The sequence below is a fragment of the Ranitomeya variabilis genome, chromosome 3 (assembly GCF_051348905.1).
Source record: "Ranitomeya variabilis isolate aRanVar5 chromosome 3, aRanVar5.hap1, whole genome shotgun sequence".
In the NCBI taxonomy this organism is placed as follows: Eukaryota; Metazoa; Chordata; class Amphibia; order Anura; family Dendrobatidae; genus Ranitomeya; species Ranitomeya variabilis.
In genome coordinates, this window is record NC_135234.1 from 322,581,352 (window position 1) to 322,603,971 (window position 22,620).

The 22,620-nt window shown below is 44.1% G+C and overlaps 1 protein-coding gene across 18 annotated transcripts in view; it reads right to left on the bottom strand.

The window, feature by feature from the left end:
- The window catches only part of LOC143815937 (protein 4.1-like), a 405,258-nt gene that overhangs the window by 73,199 nt on the left and 309,439 nt on the right, over positions 1-22,620 (bottom strand). For all 18 annotated transcript variants that reach the window (XM_077295758.1, XM_077295756.1, XM_077295754.1 and 15 more), the window contains one exon: positions 14,171-14,212. In XM_077295758.1, the coding sequence (XP_077151873.1) occupies positions 14,171-14,212 (42 nt within the window). The remainder of the gene's footprint in view (positions 1-14,170; positions 14,213-22,620) is intronic.

Consider the following 22,620-nt stretch of genomic DNA (forward strand, 5'->3'; position numbering starts at 1 on the left):
TCTTGTGCCAATTATATTGGCAACATTGCCATGAAGAGGCAGCTCTGGAGCATGTAAAGAAAAGCAATCTTCCTTAGTTTATTATTTTCAAAAAGAGAAAGGTGAAAAACATAAATTGGAAAATCCATTTAAAATCTACAGAAAAAAAAGTATATTATAAGGAACAGTTCTAAAAATGTATTAACTCCATCCCCCAATAAAAAGAAAGAAAAATACTGTCTTGTCCTCAAAGCAACCAATTTCTTATTTGAACATGAGTTTCTTAGCTTAACATTCTAATCAGCTTTGTAATTTTTTGCTTTACCCCAATAGAACAATATACAATTTTTGTATATGTGGTCCATGCCGCTCTACAACTAAGGTACAAATAATTTCTTAAAGTTTTAGGGTAAGTTCACACTGCGTTTTTGCTGCGTTTTTTTTTAATGCTAATTTTCAGCTGCTTTTTACAATACCAGCAAAGCCTATGAGATTTCAGAAATCTCATGCACACACATTGGTTTTTTGTGTGATCAGTATTTTGCGCTTTGCTGCGTTTTTTGTACATAGAGCATGTCACTTTCAGCGTTTTTGCTGCGTTTTTTCACCCTCTGACTTGAATGGATGTTGAAAAAAAAACGCAACACAAATGCAGGTATCATTATTTGCTGCTGAAAATCCAAAGACATTAGCATGGACAAAGAGAAAAAAAAAAAGCACCAAAAACGCACCTAAACCTGCGTTTTTAACGCAGCTTCTTTCCTGCCAAGAAGATCAGGTTTTGCTGCAGAAAAAAAAAGCACCAAAAATGCCCCGTGTGAACTTACCCTTATAGAGAAATGAAAACCGTTGTTGGCTAAATGGCCACTGCTTGACAATACTGGGTGAATATAAAGTTCATCATAAACCTGCAGATTTTCTATTGGATAGCAATTAGTAACAATTTGGGGGAATGAGATTTCATAAATCAGTCACCCGATCTGACCGTGAACCGTGTATATGTATGTGACATCCGTTTGACTGTGTGCCGTCAGTTGATAGGTATGGAATGAAATGCAGCATAGAAATTAAATAGTGTTATGTATTAAAGTTGTTCAAAGATAGAGATAGTGATGAGGAACAGGATAGCTAGATCGATAGAGAGGTCAGTGTGCTATATAATTTGTGCTTTGTGGGGGGTTTTCTGTCCTTTTTTTTTAAATAAATTAATTTAAAAACAAAAAAATAATGCCATGGGATTCTCTGTAATTTATATAACCTTCCTTGAGAAAGCGGCATTTTTTGGCCGCGAAACACGTGTCGGGAGCGGCACTTTGGCGGGACCCTGCTCCTCTACTCTCCCCTCTTGTATCCTGGTAAGCGGACCCGTTCAACTTTACTATATTTTACTTCTTGCACTTTGTGACTTATACTGGATTGGTCACCTAGCCAGGCTGTATGATATGACAGGGGTCTCCCCTTGAGATTATTTATAGGGGATATTAGAGGGGTGGGTGCCTTCCCATGTGTTTATCATGGTATTTACTACACACCTCGAAATGTTATTACTGTTTTTCAATTAATTATTTTTTGTTATAATAAAGTACTCCTTTTATACAATCATGCTCCGGTTCCTCATATTTTGTCCTCATGTTGTTTGGAGCTAAGTGACGGGTCTGTGTGTATACAACACACATGTGTTGTCCCAGACCAATAATATGACTGTGGGATTTTTTATATCATCAATTTATATAACCAGCAGAAAGAAAGCCGACCGCTGGGGGGTAATGTTAATATTCTGGGAAAGGGGACAATATCCCAAAAGGTTCCCAGGCTATTAATAACAGCTCACAGCTGTCTGCTTAGCCTTTACTAGTTTGTTTACTGCAGGCCCCAGAAAGAAAATGACGTAGGGTCCCCCTATAATTTCTAACCAGCCAAAGTTAAACAGACAGCTGTGGATGGAAATAGCCTGGGAAGAGACCACTGATATTGCCCCCACCTTCCTAGGCCAAGAACATCAGCCCTCAGCTGCCCCAGAAACAGCTCATCCATAAGATTAGCCAAATCTGGCTAAGTGCACACGTTGCAGAATTGCCGCGGAAATTTCTGCGGCAATTCTGCAACTCCTGCCGCGGGAATATCGCATGCAGAATTGGCATGCATATTCCCGCAGAAAACTAGCGCTTTGCAAGCATAATGCTAGCGTTTTCCAAGCGATCTATAGCATCGCTTGGAAAACTGATTGACAGGTTGGTCACACTTGTCAAACATAGTGTTTGACAAGTGTGACCAACTTTTTACTATTGATGCAGGCTATGCCGCATCAATAGTAAAAGAATGTTAAAAATAATAAAAAAAAAAAAAATAAAAAAAATGGTTATACTCACCTTCCGCAAACAGCCGATCTCCTCAGCGGCTTCCGTTCCTGTAGATGGTGTGTGTGCAGGACCTTCGATGATGCCGCGGTCACCGCTGAGAGGCGGGAAGACTCCGGGGCCATAAGAGGGTGAGTATATCACGATTTTTTATTTTAATTATTTTTTTTTAACAATTATATGGTGCCCAGTCCGTGGAGGAGAGTCTCCTCTCCTCCACCCTGGGTACCAACTGCACATGAACTGCTTACTTCCCGCATGGTTGGTGTCACAGGTTCCTTCTCCGGTATCACACAATCAACAGAGCCAGTGAAGAGTGAACAATTCCAAGACCTTTATTTAGGCAAAAGTACGAAAGGTCCATATACGCATATACGGTCCACCACACAAAGGATAAAATATTCCAGAACACAAATCCAGTTCAGTTACAGAATAAAAGTCCAACAATCCAGCACAGAGGATAACAGTCCATATTCCCTTCTTTCTCTCTCTGACATGCTGTGTTCACTTCATAGTTCCAAAACAAGACCGACTTCCCCCCCAGCTCCTGTCCTCTCCTTATGTCCAGAAGTCATCAGACAGGTTGGGGTGGTTTTCAGGCCTCCCACACCTGACAAAGGTGCCTGGTGGATTAAGGCACTACAGGGGGTCATTGCTTCAACAAGCTAGTTCAATATGTCATTAGTATATTAGCAAACAGGTTTATTCACTGACCCTGTGGAGAGATAACCGTACAGGAATGTGGGGGCTGATATCAGATGGCAAATAACAGCAATTCATCAATGGCAAATAACTTAAGGCTGAGTCACACATAACGATATCGTTAACGATATCGTTGCAACATCACACTTTTGGTGACATAGCAACGATCCCGCTAACGATCTCGTTATGTGTGACAGCGACCAACGATCAGGCCCCTGCTGGGAGATCGTTGGTCGTTGGGGAATGATCAGGACCATTTTTTAGTCGCTGATCACCAGCTGTCATCGCTGGATCGGCGTGTGTGACGCCGATCCAGCGATGTGTTCACTTGTAACCAGGGTAAATATCGGGTTACTAAGCGCAGGGCCGCGCTTAGTAACCCGATATTTACCCTGGTTACCATTGTAAAAGTTAAAAAAAAAAAAGAACAGTACATACTCACATTCTGATGTCTGTCACGTCCCCCGGCGTCCACAGGGTTAAAACTGCTTTCGGAAGGAGCGCTGCTAATGCACGCGCTGCTGCCGAGAGCTTCCCTGCACTGACAGTCAGCAGTGACGTCACTGCTGTTACTGCCGGCGCTGACACATTCAGTGCACGCCGGTGGGGGACGTCACAGACATCAGAATGTGAGTATGTAGAGTTTTTTTTTTTTTTTTTACTTTTACAATGGTAACCAGGGTAAATATCGGGTTACTAAGCGCGGCCCTGCACTTAGTAACCCGATGTTTACCCTGGTTACCCAGGTGCTGCAGGGGGACTTCGGCATCGTTGAAGACAGTTTCAAGGATGCCGAAGTCGTTCCCCTGATCGTTGGTCGCTGGAGAGAGCTGTCTGTGTGACAGCTCCCCAGCGACCACACAACGACTTACCAACGATCACGGCCAGGTCGTATCGCTGGTCGTGATCATTGGTAAGTCGTTTAGTGTAACTCCAGCTTTACACTACAAGAGAACACATGATAATCAGTAAAATAGAAATATACACAAAATGATAGTCACATAACATATCACACCATCACAACCTCTCCCCCCTCATAATAAGTGAGCACGCCATTAGGTCTACACACCACTGGCCTGCTCACTTTACTCCACTTTGCTCCACTGTTTATAGTTCCTTGTACAGTGGCAGGGGTTGCCATAATCATGAGCACTTGTCCATAAATTCCCGGGTCCTGGCTTTATGGTCATACCAGGCTTTTTGTCTGGACTGGGCCGTTCGCTGAAGTTCATTAGCCAAGGTAGCTAGCTGGGCGAGACAGTCTCTGAACTCTAGAGCGTAGGGAATGATGGGCGTTCCGGTATCTGCGATATCTCCCTCCAATTGTTCTTTCAGAAGGAGAGACCCACGGACCTTCTGCTCCCACAAAATGACTTTGCAACTCCCCAATGTCATTTTCAAGGAGGATATCTGCAGGACGTCCTCCCATAACTCCAATCCAACACAGTTTTTCTCCAAAACCAAAATCCAAAAGTACCAAAGCTCTCTGTATATATTTGCGGACACCCCCCGCCAGGACAATGGGAATTCCCGGGCCCTGGTGAATTGCCGCGGGTCGAACCACACGGGGGTCAGCGATAGTCAGGAATGCCCCCGTGTCTCTAAATCTCGACACTTTGTATCCATCAATTAGGACATCCTGCAGGTGTCAATGCCGTTGCTCTGTATTTCTAATGAACAAAGGCCGGAGTCCGTACACTCCAGCAGGGGTATCTATGGTGCCGTGGTCAGTGGTCCACTCTGGTGGGGGTGGTGGTAGCTCTTCCTCAGGCGGGATGGAGTGCACAAGATGCACTGGAAGAGGTGGGGCTGCGTGGGGCTCCCTCCGAATCCTTGAGGGACAGCCAGACTGCAAATGTCCAGGTTGCCCACACCGGTAACATCTCCTCTCTGTGATACCCCCAGGTCGTGGTCGGAACTGTTGGGGCCCAGGATTGTGAGCTGTGATTTTCATCAGCCTGCGGCTGGGTGGAGGGGCAGATATAATTGGAGGGGGACGGGGCGCGGGAGAAGGCCGTAGTTCATTGTCCAGAAGCCTCCTCCATTGCGGTCGGATAGTAAGGGCTTCATCGGCCGGGCTGCAGCTCTATCCACGGTGCACGGCGTGCGCTCCCGGACCCATTCCCGTACCTCTGCGGGGCACTTGGCAAGAAATTGTTCTATAAGGAACGCCTGTATAACATCTTCCACAGTAAAGGCGTTTTCTGCTTCCAGCCATCTCCGACATGCCTGGGACATCTTATGTGCATACATCCTAAACGATCCCCCCTTGGTGCATGGGAGGTCTCGGAACTTGGCCCTATATGAGTCTGGGGTGATAGCATGGTAATCCAGGATAGTCTGCTTTACAATGTTATAATCCCGATTCCACTGTGAGTCAATGGTTCGGTAAGCCTCCGCCAGGCTACCGTTCAGGAGTCCCACTAACAAACGCATCCAGCCAGAGTGAGGCACCTCCATCACAGCACACTGCTGCTCAAAGTCTTTGAAGAACCCCTCCACATCTCCGGAAGCCTCATCAAATGGCTTAAAGTCTGTCCGGGTGATCCGTACAGGCTCCCGGATCGTTGGGTATACATTCCACATTGCGTTACTCCTTCTTTCAAGCTCCATTGCTTCTTGTCTCCGCTGTGCCTGGCGGGCAGCCTCCTCCTTGTACTCCTGAGAGACGCCTGGGCCCAGAACCGCCATCTCTTCTTCGTACCACACCACCCACTGGCTTTTTGGGGTGGGGGTCCTCGTCTCCAGTGCTCGTCCTTCAGACATATGGGAGCAGGTGGTCTGGCTAGCACCCACCAGTAGATCAATTAAGGCCTCTTTATTCAATCCCTGGTAGTTCAGGCCCAAGTCTCTGGCTCTCTCTCTGTAAACTGGATACAGTCCAATTTCTGTACTCACTCTGTGTGTGGTTCTCCATTAGGTTACGCTCTGTTGATCCCGCTGCTTGCCACCAGTTGTCACAGGTTCCTTCTCCGGTATCACACAATCAACAGAGCCAGTGAAGAGTGAACAATTCCAAGACCTTTATTTAGGCAAAAGTACGAAAGGTCCATATACGGTCCACCACACAAAGGATAAAATATTCCAGAACACAAATCCAGTTCAGTTACAGAATAAAAGTCCAACAATCCAGCACAGAGGATAAAAGTTCATATTCCCTTCTTTCTCTCTCTGACGTGCTGTGTTCACTTCATAGTTCCAAAACAAGACTGACTTCCCCCCCAGCTCCTGTCCTCTCCTTATGTCCAGAAGTCATCAGACAGGTTGGGGTGGTTTTCAGGCCTCCCACACCTGACAAAGGTTCCTGGTGGATTAAGGCACTACAGTGGGTCATTGTTTCAACAAGCTAGTTCAATATGTCATTAGCATATTAGCAAACAGGTTTATTCACTGACCCTGTGGAGAGATAACAGTACAGGAATGTGGGGGCTGATATCAGATGGCAAATAACAGCAATTCATCAATTGGCAAATAACTTATACTACAAGAGAACACATGATAATCAGTAAAATAGAAATATACACAAAATGATAGTCACATAACATATCACACCATCACAGTGGGCATAGCCCCATGTGGGAAGTAAGCAGATCAATGCATTCGTGGGTGTGCGGAATCCCCGCGATTCCGCAAATTTAACGAACATGCTGCGTTTTTTTCTGGAATGCGATTCCGATCAGGAAAAAAATGCAGCATGTGCACAAAAAATGCGGATTGCATTCTATTAAATAGGATGCTTAATGTGAGCGTTTTTTTCGCGGTTTTATAGCGAAAAAAACGCGAAAAATCTGCTACGTGTGCACACAGCCTTAGCATTGTGTGACAACACAGCATTTATGTCAGACGTATTTTTCTTTGGTGGGTCAAAAGACATAAGCCATTGTTCATATGAGCCTGAACGTTGACTCTGGAATTGATATTTGTTGACAATTATTGTGCTGCTATCATTGGAGGACAGGGACGCAAGGTCATTGAATAATTGATGCTGGTTAATATGTCGATTACCCATTGTACCAGTCCATGCAGCTTTGTTGATCTGCAAACAATGAAGAATAAAGTATGCAAATTGATTCAATACTCGAACAAAGAGATGACCTCATCCCATCCTTCATTTCCCCCTGACCTGTGGATGATGGCCTGAAGGACAGTGGTGAACTATAAAAGGGGATCTTCCCCGGTTCCCAGCTTAAAGGGACACTGTCACCCCCTCCAGCCGTTATAAACTAAAAGAGCCACCTTGTGCAGCAGTAAAGCTGCATTCTACCAAGGTGGCTCTTTTAGTTTTTGGTGCTGTTATTCCCCAAATAAAGGTATTTATAATTCTGCCCAAATACCTTTCTTTAGACCTGGAGGCAGGTCTGAACCCCCCTCTTTGAAGCGCCAAACTGCCGTCAGTCACATCTTCTGGGGGGCTGGTCGCCGCCCCCTCAGCGCTGTTTTCCTCGGAAATCCGGCGCCTGCGCTGTGCTCTTCTGCCTTGGGCAGGCGCATTGAGCATTGGCCGTCTGACCTCACCGGCTGGGTTGCAGACTGCGCCTGTGCGGGCAGTGCGGCCACCCAGCTACTGAATCCCCGCCCCGCAGTGTGTTATGCATTATGCACAGTGCGGGGCTGGAAGGCGGGGGACCTGGGGGAGCATCTGACAAGCGCAGTGCGCATGCCCAGGAATCCCAGCCCCGCACGGTGCATAATGCATAACACACTGCGGGACGGGGATTCAGTAGCTGGGTGGCCGCACTGCCCGCACAGGCGCAGTATGCAACCCAGCAGGTTTTAGTTTATAAGGGCTGGAGGGGGTGACAGTATCCCTTTAAGAGACCATGGCCCTAGCTGGAGGAATATACAGCTCTGGCAAAAATTAAGAGACCACTGCAAAGTGTTTAGTTTGTCAGATTTTTCTCTTTACAGGTATATTTTTGAGTAAAATGTAAATTTTTCTTTTAATCTATAAACTACTGATAACATGTCTCCAAATTTCCAAGCAAAAAATTTTGTATTTTTTTCTGAAAAGGAGAAATGGTCAAAATTACAATAAAACCCCAGTGCTGTCAGACATCAAATAATGCAAAGAAAAAAGTTCATAATCATTTAGAAACAACAGTACTAATGGTTCAACTCAGGAGAGGTCAGAAATCAATATTTTGTGGAATAACCATGATTTTTTAATCACAGCTTTCATGCATCTTGGCATGCTTTCCACCAGTCTTTCAAACTGCTCCTGGCACAAAAATTTAAGCAGTTAGTCTGTTTGATGGCTTGTGACTATCCATCATCCTCTTGATTACATTCCAGAGGTTTTCAACGGGGTTCAGGTCTGGAGATTGGGCTGCCCATGGAAGGTTTTTGATGTGGTGGTCTCTTAATTTTTGCCAGAGCTGTAGATCTGCTCCATTGAACATCACTGTAAACTCAAAGACATCTGGAGAATCCAGCTTGGGACAATCAGGTCACCTGGCCCCTTGGAGACGTTCAGAGAAGCCAAGTTGGGACAATCAGCTCGCCTGGCCCCATAGAGATGTTCGGAGAAGCCAGGTTGAGACAATCAGGTCACCTGGCCAAGTACCTCAATGGATTGTCAGCTTCCTAAGCTTGTCGTTGCCTCCTCTCTTTGGATGCCCTCTAAAAGCGGGGTGTGACTCGTCGGGGTAGTTGGCCCTGGAAACCCGTAGTCACAGCTGCTCTAATCCCGGCGAGCCATCGGAAGGGTTGGACTCTGCAATTTGCACCATCTTGTGTGTTTGCTGGGACTGTTCTACACTGTGTGCAGAATTATTAGGCAAGTTGTATTTTAGAGGGTTACTTTTATTATTGATCACCAACTATGTTGTCAATCAACCCAAAAGACTCAAATATCAAAGCTTAATATTTTTGGAAGTTGGAATGGTTTTTTTTTTTTTTTACATTTGGCTATCTTAGGAGGATATCTGTTTGTGCAGGTAACTATTACTGTGCAGAATTATTAGGCAACTTAATAAAAACCAAATATATTCCCATCTCACTTGTTTATTTTCACCAGGTAAGCCAATATAACTGCACAAAATTTAGAAATAAACATTTCTGACATGCAAAAACAAAACCCCCAAAAATGAGTGACCAATATAGCCACCTTTCTTTATGATGATACTCAACAGCCTTCCATCCATAGACTCTGTCAGTTGCTTGATCTGTTTATGATCAACATTGCGTGCAGCAGCCACCACAGCCTCCCGGACACTGTTCCGAGAGGTGTACTGTTTTCCATCCCTGTAGATCTCACATTTCTTGAGGGACCACAGGTTCTCTATGGGGTTCAGATCAGGTGAACAAGGGGGCCATGTCATTATTTTTTCTTTGAGACCTTTACTGGCCAGCCACGCTGTGGAGTAGTTGGAGGCATGTGATGGAGCATTGTCCTGCATGAAAATCATGGTTTTCTTGAATGATACCGACTTCTTCCTGTACCACTGCTTGAAGAAGTTGTCTTCCAGAAACTGGCAGTAGGTCTGGGAGTTGAGCTTCACTCCATCCTCAACCAGAAAAGGTCCCACAAGTTCATCTTTGATGATACCAGCCCATACCAGTACCCCACCTCCACCTTGCTGGCATCTGAGTCAGAGTGGAGCTCTCTGCCCTTTACTGATCCAGCCTCTGGGCCATCAAGAGTCACTCATTTCATCAGTACATAAAACCTTTGAAAAGTCAGTCTTAAAGGGAACCTGTCACCCCCAAAATCGATGGTGAGGTAAGCTCACCGTCATCAGGGGCTTGTCTAAAGCATTCTGTAATGCTGTAGATAAGCCCCCAATGTTACCTAAAAGAGGAGAAAAAGAGGTTAGATTATACTCACCCAGGGGCGGTCCCGCTGCGGTCTGGGTCCGATGGGTGTCTCAGGTCCGGTCCGGAGCCTCCCATCTTCTTTCCATGACGTCTTCTTCTGGTCTTCGAGCCGCGGCTGCGGCGCAGGCGTACTTTATCTGCCCTGTTGTGGGCAGAGCAAAGTACTGCAGTGCGCAGGCGCCGGGCCTCTTTGACCTGTCCCGGTGCCTGCGCACTGCAGTACTTTGCTCTGCCCTCAACAGGGCAGACAAAGTATGCCTGCGCCGCAGCCACGGCGTGAAGACCAGAAGAGGACGTCATGGAATGAAGATGGGAGGCTCCGAACCGGACCTGAGACACCCATCGGACCCGGACCGCCCCTGGGTGAGTATAATCTAACATCTTTTTCTCCTCTTTTAGGTAACATCAGGGGGTTATCTACAGCATTACAGAATGCTGTAGATAAGCCCCTGATGACGGTGGGCTTACCTCACCATCGATTTTGGGGGTGACAGGTTCCCTTTAAGATAGTTCTTGGCCCCGTCTTGACGTTTTATCTTATGTTTCTTGCTCAAAGGTGGTCGTTTTTCCGCCTTCCTTACCTCGGCCATGTCCCTGAGTATTGCACACCTTGTGCTATTTGTTACTCCAGTAACATTGCAGCTCTGAAATATGGCAAAACTGGTGGCAAATGGCATCTTGGCAGCTTCACGCTTGATTTTCCTCAATTCATGGGCAGTTATTCTGCCTTTTTTGCCCAACACGCTTCTTGCGACCCTGTTGGCTATTTGCCATGAAACGCTTGACTGTTCAGTGATTACGCTTCAAAAGTTTTGCAATTTCAAGACTGCTGCATCCCTCTGCAAGACATCTCACAATTTTGGACTTTTCAGAGCCCGTCAAATCTCTCTTCTGACCCATTTTGACAAAGGAAAGGAAGTTACCTAATAATTAAGCACACCTTATATATAGGGTTTTGATGTCATTAGATAACACCCCTCCTCACTACAGAGATGCACATCACCTGATTTACTTAATTGGTAGTTGGCTCTCAAGCCTGAACAGCCTGGAGTAGGACAACATGTATAAAAAGTATCATGTGATCAAAATACAACTTGCCTAATAATTCTGCACACAGTGTATATATTATCTTTTGGTGGTTCAATAAAGTATTGCCACACTATTTTACCCTCACCCTGCATTGTCTGAGAATTATTCCGCCCACGGGGAAGGAGAGTGGGCGTTCTGTGGGATGAGCCCTGGTCCATGCTGTTTTTCTAATGACATTCGGGCCAGCGGACAAGAGCACCCACTGACCCTCGTGTCTCCACTCCTTGCTCTTCTGACTTGCCCTGGTGTGGTAGCAAGTGGGGTTATAGGGTTGATGTCAGCTGTTTTATGGCCGTTGTCATCAAGCCCAGGGGATAGTAATGGAGAGGCGTTTATAAGACACCCCCATTACTAACCCCATAGTCAAATGTAATAAAGAAAGAAACCGAGTTAAGTCCTTTAACTGAAATAAACACACAAACTCGTTTATGTGAATCTAGGAGACACTGAGCTGAACGTGAGAGCCGATGAACTGCGACAACCTTATTTACGTCATAGCTAGCACCATGAGAAATTTCTCATGGCTCTAGTTGTGACGTCATGAAGGTTACAGTACTTCAACAACCAACGCACACTGAACTGACCGCAGGAACAGCTTGCTTGTTACCTGCAGTAACCTCAATTATGTTACTGCTCGTCACTGAAGTTGTGATCGCACGCTCAGCGTCTCCTGAATTCACGGCTGAGCATCGCATCATGCCACTGCTCACTCATGCAATCCAGATGTAGCGGAGTTGCTCTGTTCGCGGGACAAATGGATTGTGGTCAGACAGGTGAGGAATATAGTGTTTTAAGATTTTTAATTTTACAGTAATTAATGGGAAAGAGGGAGGGGAGTGTTTATTTCAAATAAACAAGTCTGTGTGTTTATTTCAATTAACCCTGCTGTTCTGTTAGGTCAAAAATGACCGTTTTTGAAATTCTATAATGTTATAAAAATTCAGCGTGTGATTCTGAGACTTGAGGCTCCATGACTTTTCGTCATTAGGGGGGTACTCTCTGTGGGAATTTTTTTTTTTTTTAATTTTTGTTTACTTTATTTGGTACAATTTTTTTTACACTTGTACTGTTCGGTCAAAAATGACCGATAGGCCTTTATTCAGCTCTCCAGACAATTTTTGACAAAAATAAAGGTGCTATCACCTCATTTTGAACTATATATTGCATCTACTACTATTTATCAATGTATCTGACTACTTTTGGTCAGAACAGATTTACACATACCAACATTTTCAAGTTGCGATACAGCCGACGGATTCGCTTCCAGTATAGCTATGCGCAATTTATTTCACTGGTTTTTATTTACCCTGCTGTTCATATAGATCTAGTTCCATTCAGTTGTCAACATTTCATATTGTAAATCATGATTTTCTGATTTTCCATGTGTTTGCTGGTTGTACAGTATTACACTGTACATAAATGTTAATTTATTTGATTCAAAAAATAAAAGTTTTTGATTTAATTTTTCATCTGATTATTGAAAACCATGTTCACATACAGTAAAACAATGCAACAGGTAATCAAATAACACTTGAATTAGGTACAAATCACAACTTTGTTAGGTCCGGTCAAAAATGACCGGGAACAGTATAAGTGTATAAAAAAACAACGTTTTTTGCCATTTTATAGAGAAAAAAGCTTTTTTTTTTTTTTTTGCCTTTGAAAAAAGTATATCTACATAATGTTTGATATTATTACTTATAGTTAACATTTAGATCAAGATTTTTTTTTTATCTGCAAAAATAATCAATTTTTACAAAAATCGAAAAAATACCATGTTCCCTTTTGGATATAAAAAAAATATAAAACAAGCTTTGTATTTATATTTTTTTCTGGTATTTGAACAACCATCTTCACAAGCAATATAATAGTGCAAAAACTGTTTAAAAAAACCACTTATATAAGGACGGTCAAAAATGACCGGGAACAGTACAAGTCTATGTGAAATTTAAACAGAACAGCAGGGTTAAGGACTTTACTCGATTTCTTTAATGCATTTGACTATGGGGTTAGTAATAGGTGTGCCTTATAGACGCCTCCACAATACTAACCCCTGGGCTTAATGTCAGCGGCCATAAAAAAGCTGATATGAACCCTATTACCCCACTTTCCACTGCACCAGGGCAAGTGGGAAGAGCGAGGCTAAAAGCCGGATTTCAAGCATCTTATGGATGTGCCATTTCTGGAACGGCTGAAAGCTGATGTTCTCAGCCTGGTAGGGGGGCCAAGATCCATGGCCCCTTTCCAGGTTATTAATATCAGTCCACAGCTGTCTGTGTAGCCTTAGCTGGTTAGTCATTATAGCCCTACATTTTTATTGGGGTCCCTTGAAAACTGACCAGTAAAGGCTAAGCAAACAGCTGTGAGCAATTATCAATAGCCTGGGAACCTTTAGGGATATTGTCCCCATTCCCCAATTAGTAACATCAGCCTCCAGCCGTGGGCTTTCCCCTCCTCTGGTAATGAAAATTACGTGGGAGCACATGCCATTTTTTTTTTTTTATTATTTATTTAATACACTATGTACACAGCGGGTGCTGAATACAACTCCCATTATTGTCACCTGGTTGCGCTGATCTCAGAGACCAGACAGCAATGATGAGCGCTCCCTTCAGCACCCGGCGCCTGGGAAAAGTGCAAACTGTACCGCTTTTCTTAGGCACACTGATGGCACACGGATGTCATCAGTGTGAACGTGTGTCCCGCATTTTGTCTGTGGTGCGTGTAAAAAAAAACCTGACATATCTGACATGAGCATACCACCATTGAATACAATGGGTGTTAATGTGTCGTATTTGTGGTCCTTAAAAAACAGACGGCTGAAAAGGGAGCTTTACACTGTGTAAAAATAGCATTTGCTCAGCTCCCATTTTCTCTACTGCCCTCCCAGTAAGAACCCATGAGGAATTAGGTCCAGATCACCAACTTCTTGTTACAAAGCCATGTGAGGATATTTGTTGAAGGGAAAAGGATGTTTTTTATCTCAAGTCAGAACTAGCAAGCTTCTATGCAACACTAATAGTTGTTGCCATCACTGTGGTTAGCGTTACGGCTTGCTTGCTGTAGTTCACGCAGGATAAACCATAATGTAAGCAGACCAATAACACAACATTCATTTGCTAGTTACCGGTGAGTGCTTTCTAGTTATATAGTTGGAGGGCATCGTCAATATGCACAGGACCAATTGGTAAAACAGATAGTAATAGTATAGCCAACACTGTGCTTACCTTCCTCATGCGAATTACCTCTTCCTCTTTCTCAGCTGGTTGCTGTGAAAGACATGGAGGAAAATTAAAAAGACAAATTAACACATACAAATCATTTAAACTTAAAAAAAAAAACACACAGAAAAAAGACATAATACGGTAGAACTCAAGCAACTAACCTAACCATTACTTATCAGGTCCCAATTAGAGGAACGTCTGAGTTGGGGTAATTTTTATGTTCTTGTGACGTTTCGTCAATACATTATAGTTAAGCATGCTTCAAACATATTATGAAAAGTCACTAAGCTCCACAACTTACTAGCTAAACAAATTAGGGATCATACAGAACAGACTACCCTTCATGCGTTATGTAATAAAAATAATCAAATTACACATAACCCTAAAGAAATTGCAGACATTTTTCATGAATAATAATCACAACTTTACTTGTTTCCTTCTACCCTCCCATCTAACCAGGGCCGATTCCAGGTTTTTGAGGGCCCCGGGCGAAAGGGTCTCAGTGGGTCCCCCCTTTAACACATACCATGATCCATGATGCACAGATACAGCAGAGAAATATAGGTACAGCACAATGCCAGATTTCACTTTTTACTTCTTACATGATAGCTATTGTAAATTCTACAATACCATACAGCAGAGGGGCTTTATGTAAGTCAACCCCTTATATGCCAATTTTTGTGACCTACTCCCTCTTCCTCTGTTACCAGTAGGCATTCTATTGATAGCTAAACTTGCTGCAAATAAAAAACTGCATACACTGAATATGACAATTTTTTAATGGAAAACTTTTTAAAAGTAAACATTAGAAACTTAACGTAGAATATTTGTAAAACTGCAAAATGGGTAGCATATAGCACAGCCACATAGCATATAGCAGAGCCACATAGTATATAGCACAGCCATAGTATATAGCAGCCAGTTTATAACACAGCCATATAGTATATAGCACAGCCACATAGCATATAGCACAGCCACATAGCATATAGCACAGCCACATAGTATATAGCACAGCCACATAGTATATAGCACAGCCACATAGTATATAGCACGGCCACATAGTATATAGCAGCCAGTTTATAACACAGCCATATAGTATATATCAGTGTGGGCACCATATCCCTGTTAAAAATAAGAATTAAAATAAAAATGGTTATATACTCACCTTCTGGAGGCCCCCGGATCCAGCCCAGGCCTTAGCGATGCTCTCGCCATCTCCCGTTCCCAGTGATGCTTTTCGACAATGACCTGTGATAACGTAGCTGTCTCGCATGATCCTACGTCATTTGGGGTCATTTCGCAAGGCATCACTGGGAACTGGAGCTGCCAGGAGCATCGCGAGGATCGGGAAGGCTGCGGGGCCGCTGGAAGGTGAGAATAGCATGATTTTTTATTATTCTTTTTAACATTATATCTTTTTACTATTGATGCTGCATAGGCAGCATCAATGGTAAAAAGTTGGTCACGCTTGTCAAAATGCCCCCCCCCCCGTCTCGCTAGGGCCCCGGCACTTGTCCGGGTGCTGACACCGGCCCTGCATCTAACCGACAAGCCAAAAGTAACCTTATTGGTTCATTCTTGGACTCCTGTCAATTGCCTCCCTTTTCCTCAGAAGCAACGACATCATTAAATGATGTACTGTATATACTCTAGTATAAGATGAGATTTTCAGCCTTTTTTTTTAGGCTAAAAGTGCCCCTCTCGGCTTATACTCGAGTCATTGTCCCAGGGGGTCGGCGGGGGAGGGGGAGCGGCGGCGGTCACATCATACTCACCTGCTCCCGGCGTAGTCCCTGCTTCTCAGATTGTCTCTGACACCGGCAGCTTGTTCCTGTGTTCAGCGGCCACGTGGTACCGCTCATTGAAGTAATGAATATGGACGCGTTTCCACTCCCATAGGGGTGGAGAGCATATTCATTACTTTAATGAGCAGTACCATGTGACCGCTGAACACAGGAACAAGCTGCAGGCGCCAGAGACCATCGCATCGGAGAAGCAGGGACCGCGCCAGGAGGGTGAGTATGATGGGAGAGGGTGAGCCATGCGATGTTCACCTGTCCCAGTTCCACCAATGGGCTCTGTCTTCCGCATCCTCTGGCTTTGACGTTCAGGTCAGAGGGCGCGATGACGTGGTTCGTGTGCACCCTCTGCCTGAATAGTCACTGCAGAGACCGGGAAGACAGCGGTGTGCGGCGGTGGAACAGGGACAGGTGAATATTGCAAGTGCCGGGGGCCTGAGCGACGAGAGGTTAGTATGTCATTTTTTTTTTTTTATAAACTTGCAGCAGCATATGGGGAATATGCTGAGGAGCATCTCATGGGGCAATCAACCTTTGTGGCAAAATTAGGGGTCTCAGCTTATACATGGGTCGGCTTATACTCAAGTTTATACGGTAATTACCAAAAGAGGAAATTAAGGCTGTAGTCCATAATCTTCCAAATGGGAAGACCCCCGAGACCTGCTGGTCTGTCCTACTTATAAGACCTTCCAAGATGAACTTATCCCTTAATTAACTCCCCTTTTCAATTCTTTTCTAAAGTGAACCCCCGATTCCTGACTACAATCCTTTATAACAGTGATTCCCAAACCAGGCAAAGATAGTCTAGACTGTAAAAACTATAGACCGATTGCCCTTCTCAATTCAGATGTTAAGATATTCACAAAAATGTTAGCAATACGACTGATTCAATGGTTATCTTGTACGATCCACTAAGACTAAGTGGGATTTGTCCCTTTTAGGCAAGGCGGTGACAACACCAGAAGGGCAGTCGAGCTCATAGAAATGGTCAAAAAAAATCAGGAGAATCTACTCTCCTCCTGAATTTGGATGCCAAAAAGGAGTTTGATTGCTTTAGTTGGCCCTTTATGCCTAAAACCCTTGAGACATATAGCATAAATGGCCCCTTTTTTTAAAAAAAAAAAAAAAGCTGATGAGAGATTATACTCAAGTCCCTCAACTATGATACATCTTCCTCATAGCTCCTCTAAACCAATTAAGATTATAAAACAGCACCAGATTTTTCGTCCTTTGAATTGCGCCTTTGGATCACTGGACATTAATGGACTTCAGGTTAAAGACAAAATTGAAATTATCCCTTTTTGCTGATGATATCCTCCTAACACTCACGAAACCGCATACATCACACCCCATCCTCCATTCACTGCTTTAACAATTCGGCTAATTATCAGGGTATAAATCAAATATAACTAAAACTGAAGCCTTCCCAATTTACATGAATGACTCCTAACTAGATCATCTCCAAAGTAACTTTAAATACCATTGGCGTACCGCCTTGTTCAAATACCTAGGAATCAATCTCACAACCTCGTACCACCCCACTCTATAAGAGCACTATTTCCCTACGCTATATCAAGAAATGCGATTAATATTGACAGAATGGAAATCACTCCATCTCTCACTATTTGGACGAATCTCAGCAATAAACATGACTATCCTCCCAAAACGTTTATAGCTTTTTGAGTCTTTACCCATATCGGTTCAACAAAAGAGATTTACATGCTTTTCAAGCATGCATTTTAAAATTTATTTGGACAGGAAAAGGTCATAAAATTCCGAAGTCTGTGATGATGGCTGATAAAAAGATGGGGGAGAAACATGTCGGGATGGGGTAATCTGCATAAGATAACAAAAATTCATTGGTTTATTTCACTTATGAACCCTATTATAGATATCTTCATTATGAATCTATTTTCAGTCTGCTGTTCATATCTTGCTCCTGTGTCTGATATGCGTTATGGCCCAGTGGGGTGTCTATTGAATATTGATATCATCTGAAAATTTATTTTTATTACCACCTAGCTGAAGAGCCTGGCGTTTGCCCGGGCATAGTAACTAACTGTGGTTAGTTATAACAAATTATAATGATTATATTACACATAAAACCGCTAAGTCATCATCTCGCGAGATCGCAGCATGGAACGGTTACCGGAGCGTCGCGAGGAGCGGGAAAGGCCTGTTGTCGAACCGGGGGCCGACGGACGGTGAGTATATAACGATTTTTGTTTTATTATTATTATTTTTAACATTAGATCGTTTTACTATTCATGCTGCATAGGCAGCATGAATAGTAAAAGGTTGGTCACACAGGGTTAATAGCAGCGGTAACGGAGTGCATTACACCGCGGCATAACGCGGTCCGTTACTGCTGCCATTAACCCTGCGTGAGGGCAGACTGGAGGGGAGTACGGAGCGGACACTGACCGCGGGGAGGAAGGAGCGGCCATTTTTCCGCCGGACTGTGGCCGTCGCTGATTGGTCGTGGCTGTTTTGCCACGACCAATCAGCGACTTGGATTCCATGACAGACAGAGGCCGCGACCAATGAATATCCGTGACAGACAGGAGGACAGACAGACAGACGGAAGTGACCCATAGACAATTATATAGTAGATATCTTTGCTAATTATACCTTCCAAGATACAGGATTTTCCTCTCATATGGCCATCTACATTAAGTTCCTTGCTGAATATCTTTGAAAATAAATTTCAAATGTATTCTAACAGCAGTATCTACAAGCTACTTAGGGAGCTTATCTCACAAGAGCACACTTTTCTCATTGTAGTGTAACATCTGAACTCACTAAGGCCTCTTTCAGACTTCCGTCTTTCTTTTTCCGTCACAATGTGTCGTTTTGTGAAAAAAAACGGATCCAGCAAATGTTTCTGCTGGATCTGTTTTTATTCTCATAGATTTGTATTAGCGACAGATTGTGACGGATGGCCTTCCGTTTCATCTGTCGTGCACTGGATCTGTCATAAAATTGCTGTCCGTCGGGCGGAGACAACACACAAATGTTTTTTGTTCATGTCGGAAAATCGCGCAGCGACTTATCCTGCACCGTCGGTCACTGGCTATAATGGAAGCCTATGGACGCAGGGTCTGACGCTGTGTTACAAAGCAGGAATCCAGCGACAGGTTCCGTCTTTTGAAACTGAGCATGCGTGGAAGAATTTCCAGTCAGGGAAACTCTCTCTCTTTTTACTATTGATGCTACCTATGCAGCATTAATAGTAAAAAGATATAATGTTAAAAATAATAATAAAAAAATCTTGATATTCTCACCTTCTGGCGTCCCTCGCAACCTTCCCAATGATCGCGATACTCTCGTTCCCAGTAATGCCTTGTGAGACAATGACCTGTGATGACGTAGCGGTCACGCAGCATCAATATATATATATATATATATATATATATATATATATATATATATATATATATATATATATATATATATATATATATATATATATATATATATATATATATATATATATATATATACACACACACATATACATACATAGATACAGTATACATACATACACATTACACATATATATATATATATATATATATATATATATACACACACACACACACATACATACATATATATATATATATATATATACACACACACACACACACATATATATTATATCAAGTCACACTCAAAGGAGTGGTTCTACAGGTGGGGACCACGGATCACATCTATGTACCAATGCTTTCTGTCCGATGTTTTGGTCACTTTTGAATGTTGGTTGTGCTTTCACACAAGTGGTAGCAGGAGACGGACTCTACAACCCACACAAGTGGCTCAGGTAGTGCAGCTCATCCAGGATGGCACATCAATGTGAGCTGTGGCAAGAAGGTTTGCTGTGTGTCAGCGTAGTGTCCAGAGGCTGGAGGCGCTACTAGGAGGCAGGCCAGTACACCAGGAGACATGGAGGGGGCCGCAGGAGGGCAACAAACCAGCATCAGGACCGCTACCTCAGCCTTTGTGCAAGGAGGAACAGGAGGAGCACTGCCAGAGCCCTGCAAAATGACCTCCAGCAGGCCTCAAATGTGCATGTGTCTGCACAAACAGAAACCAACTTCATGAGGATGGTTTCAGTGCCCGACGTCCACATATAGGGGTTGTGCTCACAGCCCAACACCGAGCAGGATGCTTGGCATTTGCCACAGAACACCAGTATTGGCAAATTCGCCACTGGCGCCCTGTGCTCTTCATAGATGAAAGCAGGTTCACACTGAGCACATGTGACAGTCGTGACAGTCTGGAGACGCTGTGGAGAGCGATCTGCTGCCTGCAACATCCTTCAGCATGACCGGTTTGGCAGTAGGTCAGTAATGGTGTGGGGTGGCATTTCTTTGAAGGGCTGCACAGCCCTCCATGTGCTCGCCACAGGTAGCTTGACTACCATTAGGTACCGAGATGAGATCCTCAGATGGTGCGGTTGGCCCTGGGTTCCTCCTAATGCAGGACAATGCCAGACCTCATGTGGCAGGAGTATGTTAGCAGTTCTTGCAAGATGAAGGCATGGAAGCTATGGACTCGCCCGCCTGTTCCCAAGACCTGAATCCGATTTAACACATCTGGGACATCATGTCTCACACCATCCACCAACGTCACGTTGCACCACAGACTGTCCAGGAGTTGGCGGATGCTTTAGTCCAGGTCTGGGAGGAGATCCCTCAGGAGACCATCCGTGGCCTCATCAGGAGCATGCCCAGGCATTGTAGGGAGGTCATACAGGCCCGTGGAGGCCACACACACTACTAAGCATCATTTCCTTGTCTTGAGCCATATCCACTGAAGTTGGATAAGCCTGTAACATAATTTTCCATATAGATTTTGAGCAGCATTCCAACTCCAGACATCAGTGGGATATTGTGATTTAAGATTTAGATTTGCAACTGGAATATTTCATTCAGAGATATCTAGTATGTGGGATTTTAGTGTTTCCTATATTTTCAGGGGAAGTGGTAAGCTTTTATTAAATAAATTATTTTTTGTTTAAATCACACTCTTTATATAATTTCACTAACGTGAAGAATCAGGCTGTCTGCATTTGCACAGATCATAGAGGCGTAAAAATCCCTAAAAATAAAATCCCACCAAAACTATGGAAAATTGCATTTTTAAAACCATATTGCACATAAGTTGAAAACTTTAATCCCACTGTTTAGTACATAGTATGGTAAAATGAATGGTGCCTTTCTAAACTACAGCTTGGCTCATAAGAAACAAGCACTCATAGCCAGGAGCAGACACTGACAGCTTTGGGCCCCTGTGCAAGAAATGTGGCCTCTCCCTGCTCAACACGCTGCTTATGATGAGGGCAATCTGGACAGCAGATTCCTAATGCCTTGGTTTCCGACCAACCAGCCAGATTGCCCTCATTATTACTGCTCTGTGCACCGGGGTTTGCTCAGTGTGAGACAGTGACCACAGAAAAAGTTCACAGCAAACGTGTTTAATAGTTTTTGTCGACGCAGTGGCATTATTTGCGGCTGCTAGACAGCCTGAATTCATGTGGGGATTCCCTAACAAACAGGCAATTCTCACATGTATTCAGGCTGTCTAGCAGCCGCAAATCATGCAGCTGCGTCGACAAAAACTAAATCTCTGAGCACGACAAAATACTTGGAGGACACCAGAGCATGCTCGGGTAAACCCGAGCAATGAGTATACTCGCTCATCACTAGTGTTTAATGTCCACACTCACTCAGTGTACAGCACACTGTTTTCTTCAGAACGTAGCCAGGAAACAAACAGTCCGTGGGAGTCCGGTTGCGGAGGGTGACTGCACCACCATATCATGCTGCCGGGTGCCTGGAGTTCGCTCTGCGGGCTTTGTGTAACTTGCACAGACTGAGCTCCTGCAGAGCTGTCTTCTCCGCAAGTTGCAAACTCCAAACTGACACACCCAAACCCTTCCTGCAGGGTTCTTCTAAACTGGAATCTGTGGCCATGGGCCACTTGTAAGATCCGGCCTGGAGGAAACGGACCAGCCCCATTACCTTCCTGCAGTCAGTTTAAAAAAATAAAAGCCCATAACGGGTTTTCCTGAACAATGCCTTGGCCAAATACAGTACAGACTAAAAGTTTGGACACACCTTCTCATTTAAAGATTTTTCTGTATTTTCCTGACTATGAAAATTGTAAATTCACACTGAAGGCATCTAAACTATGAATTAACACATGTGGAATTATATACTTAAAGGGCCACTGTCACCCCCTCCAGCCATTATAAACTAAAAGAGCCACCTTGTGCAGCAGTAATGCTGCAGTCTAACAAGGTGGCTCTTTTAGTTTTTGATTCCGTTATTCCCTCAATAAAGCGTTTTAAAATTTGCCCTAACTACCTGTCTGTAGACCTGGAGGCGGTCCGAAGCCTCCTCTGTGAATCTCCCAACGGCCGTCACTCTTCTCTTCTGGGGATGTGGTCGCCGCCCCCTTCGCGCTGTTTCTTCTTAAATCCGGCGCCTGCGCTGTGCGTGCCTGGGACAGGCGCAGTCTTCATTGTCCGTCATAGGTCAGATGCAGGGTGCCTGACTGCGCCTGTGTGGGCAGTGCGGCCACCCTGTTACTGAATCTCCGCCCCGCACTGTGTTATTCATTATGCACAGTGAGGGGCTGGGGTTCCTG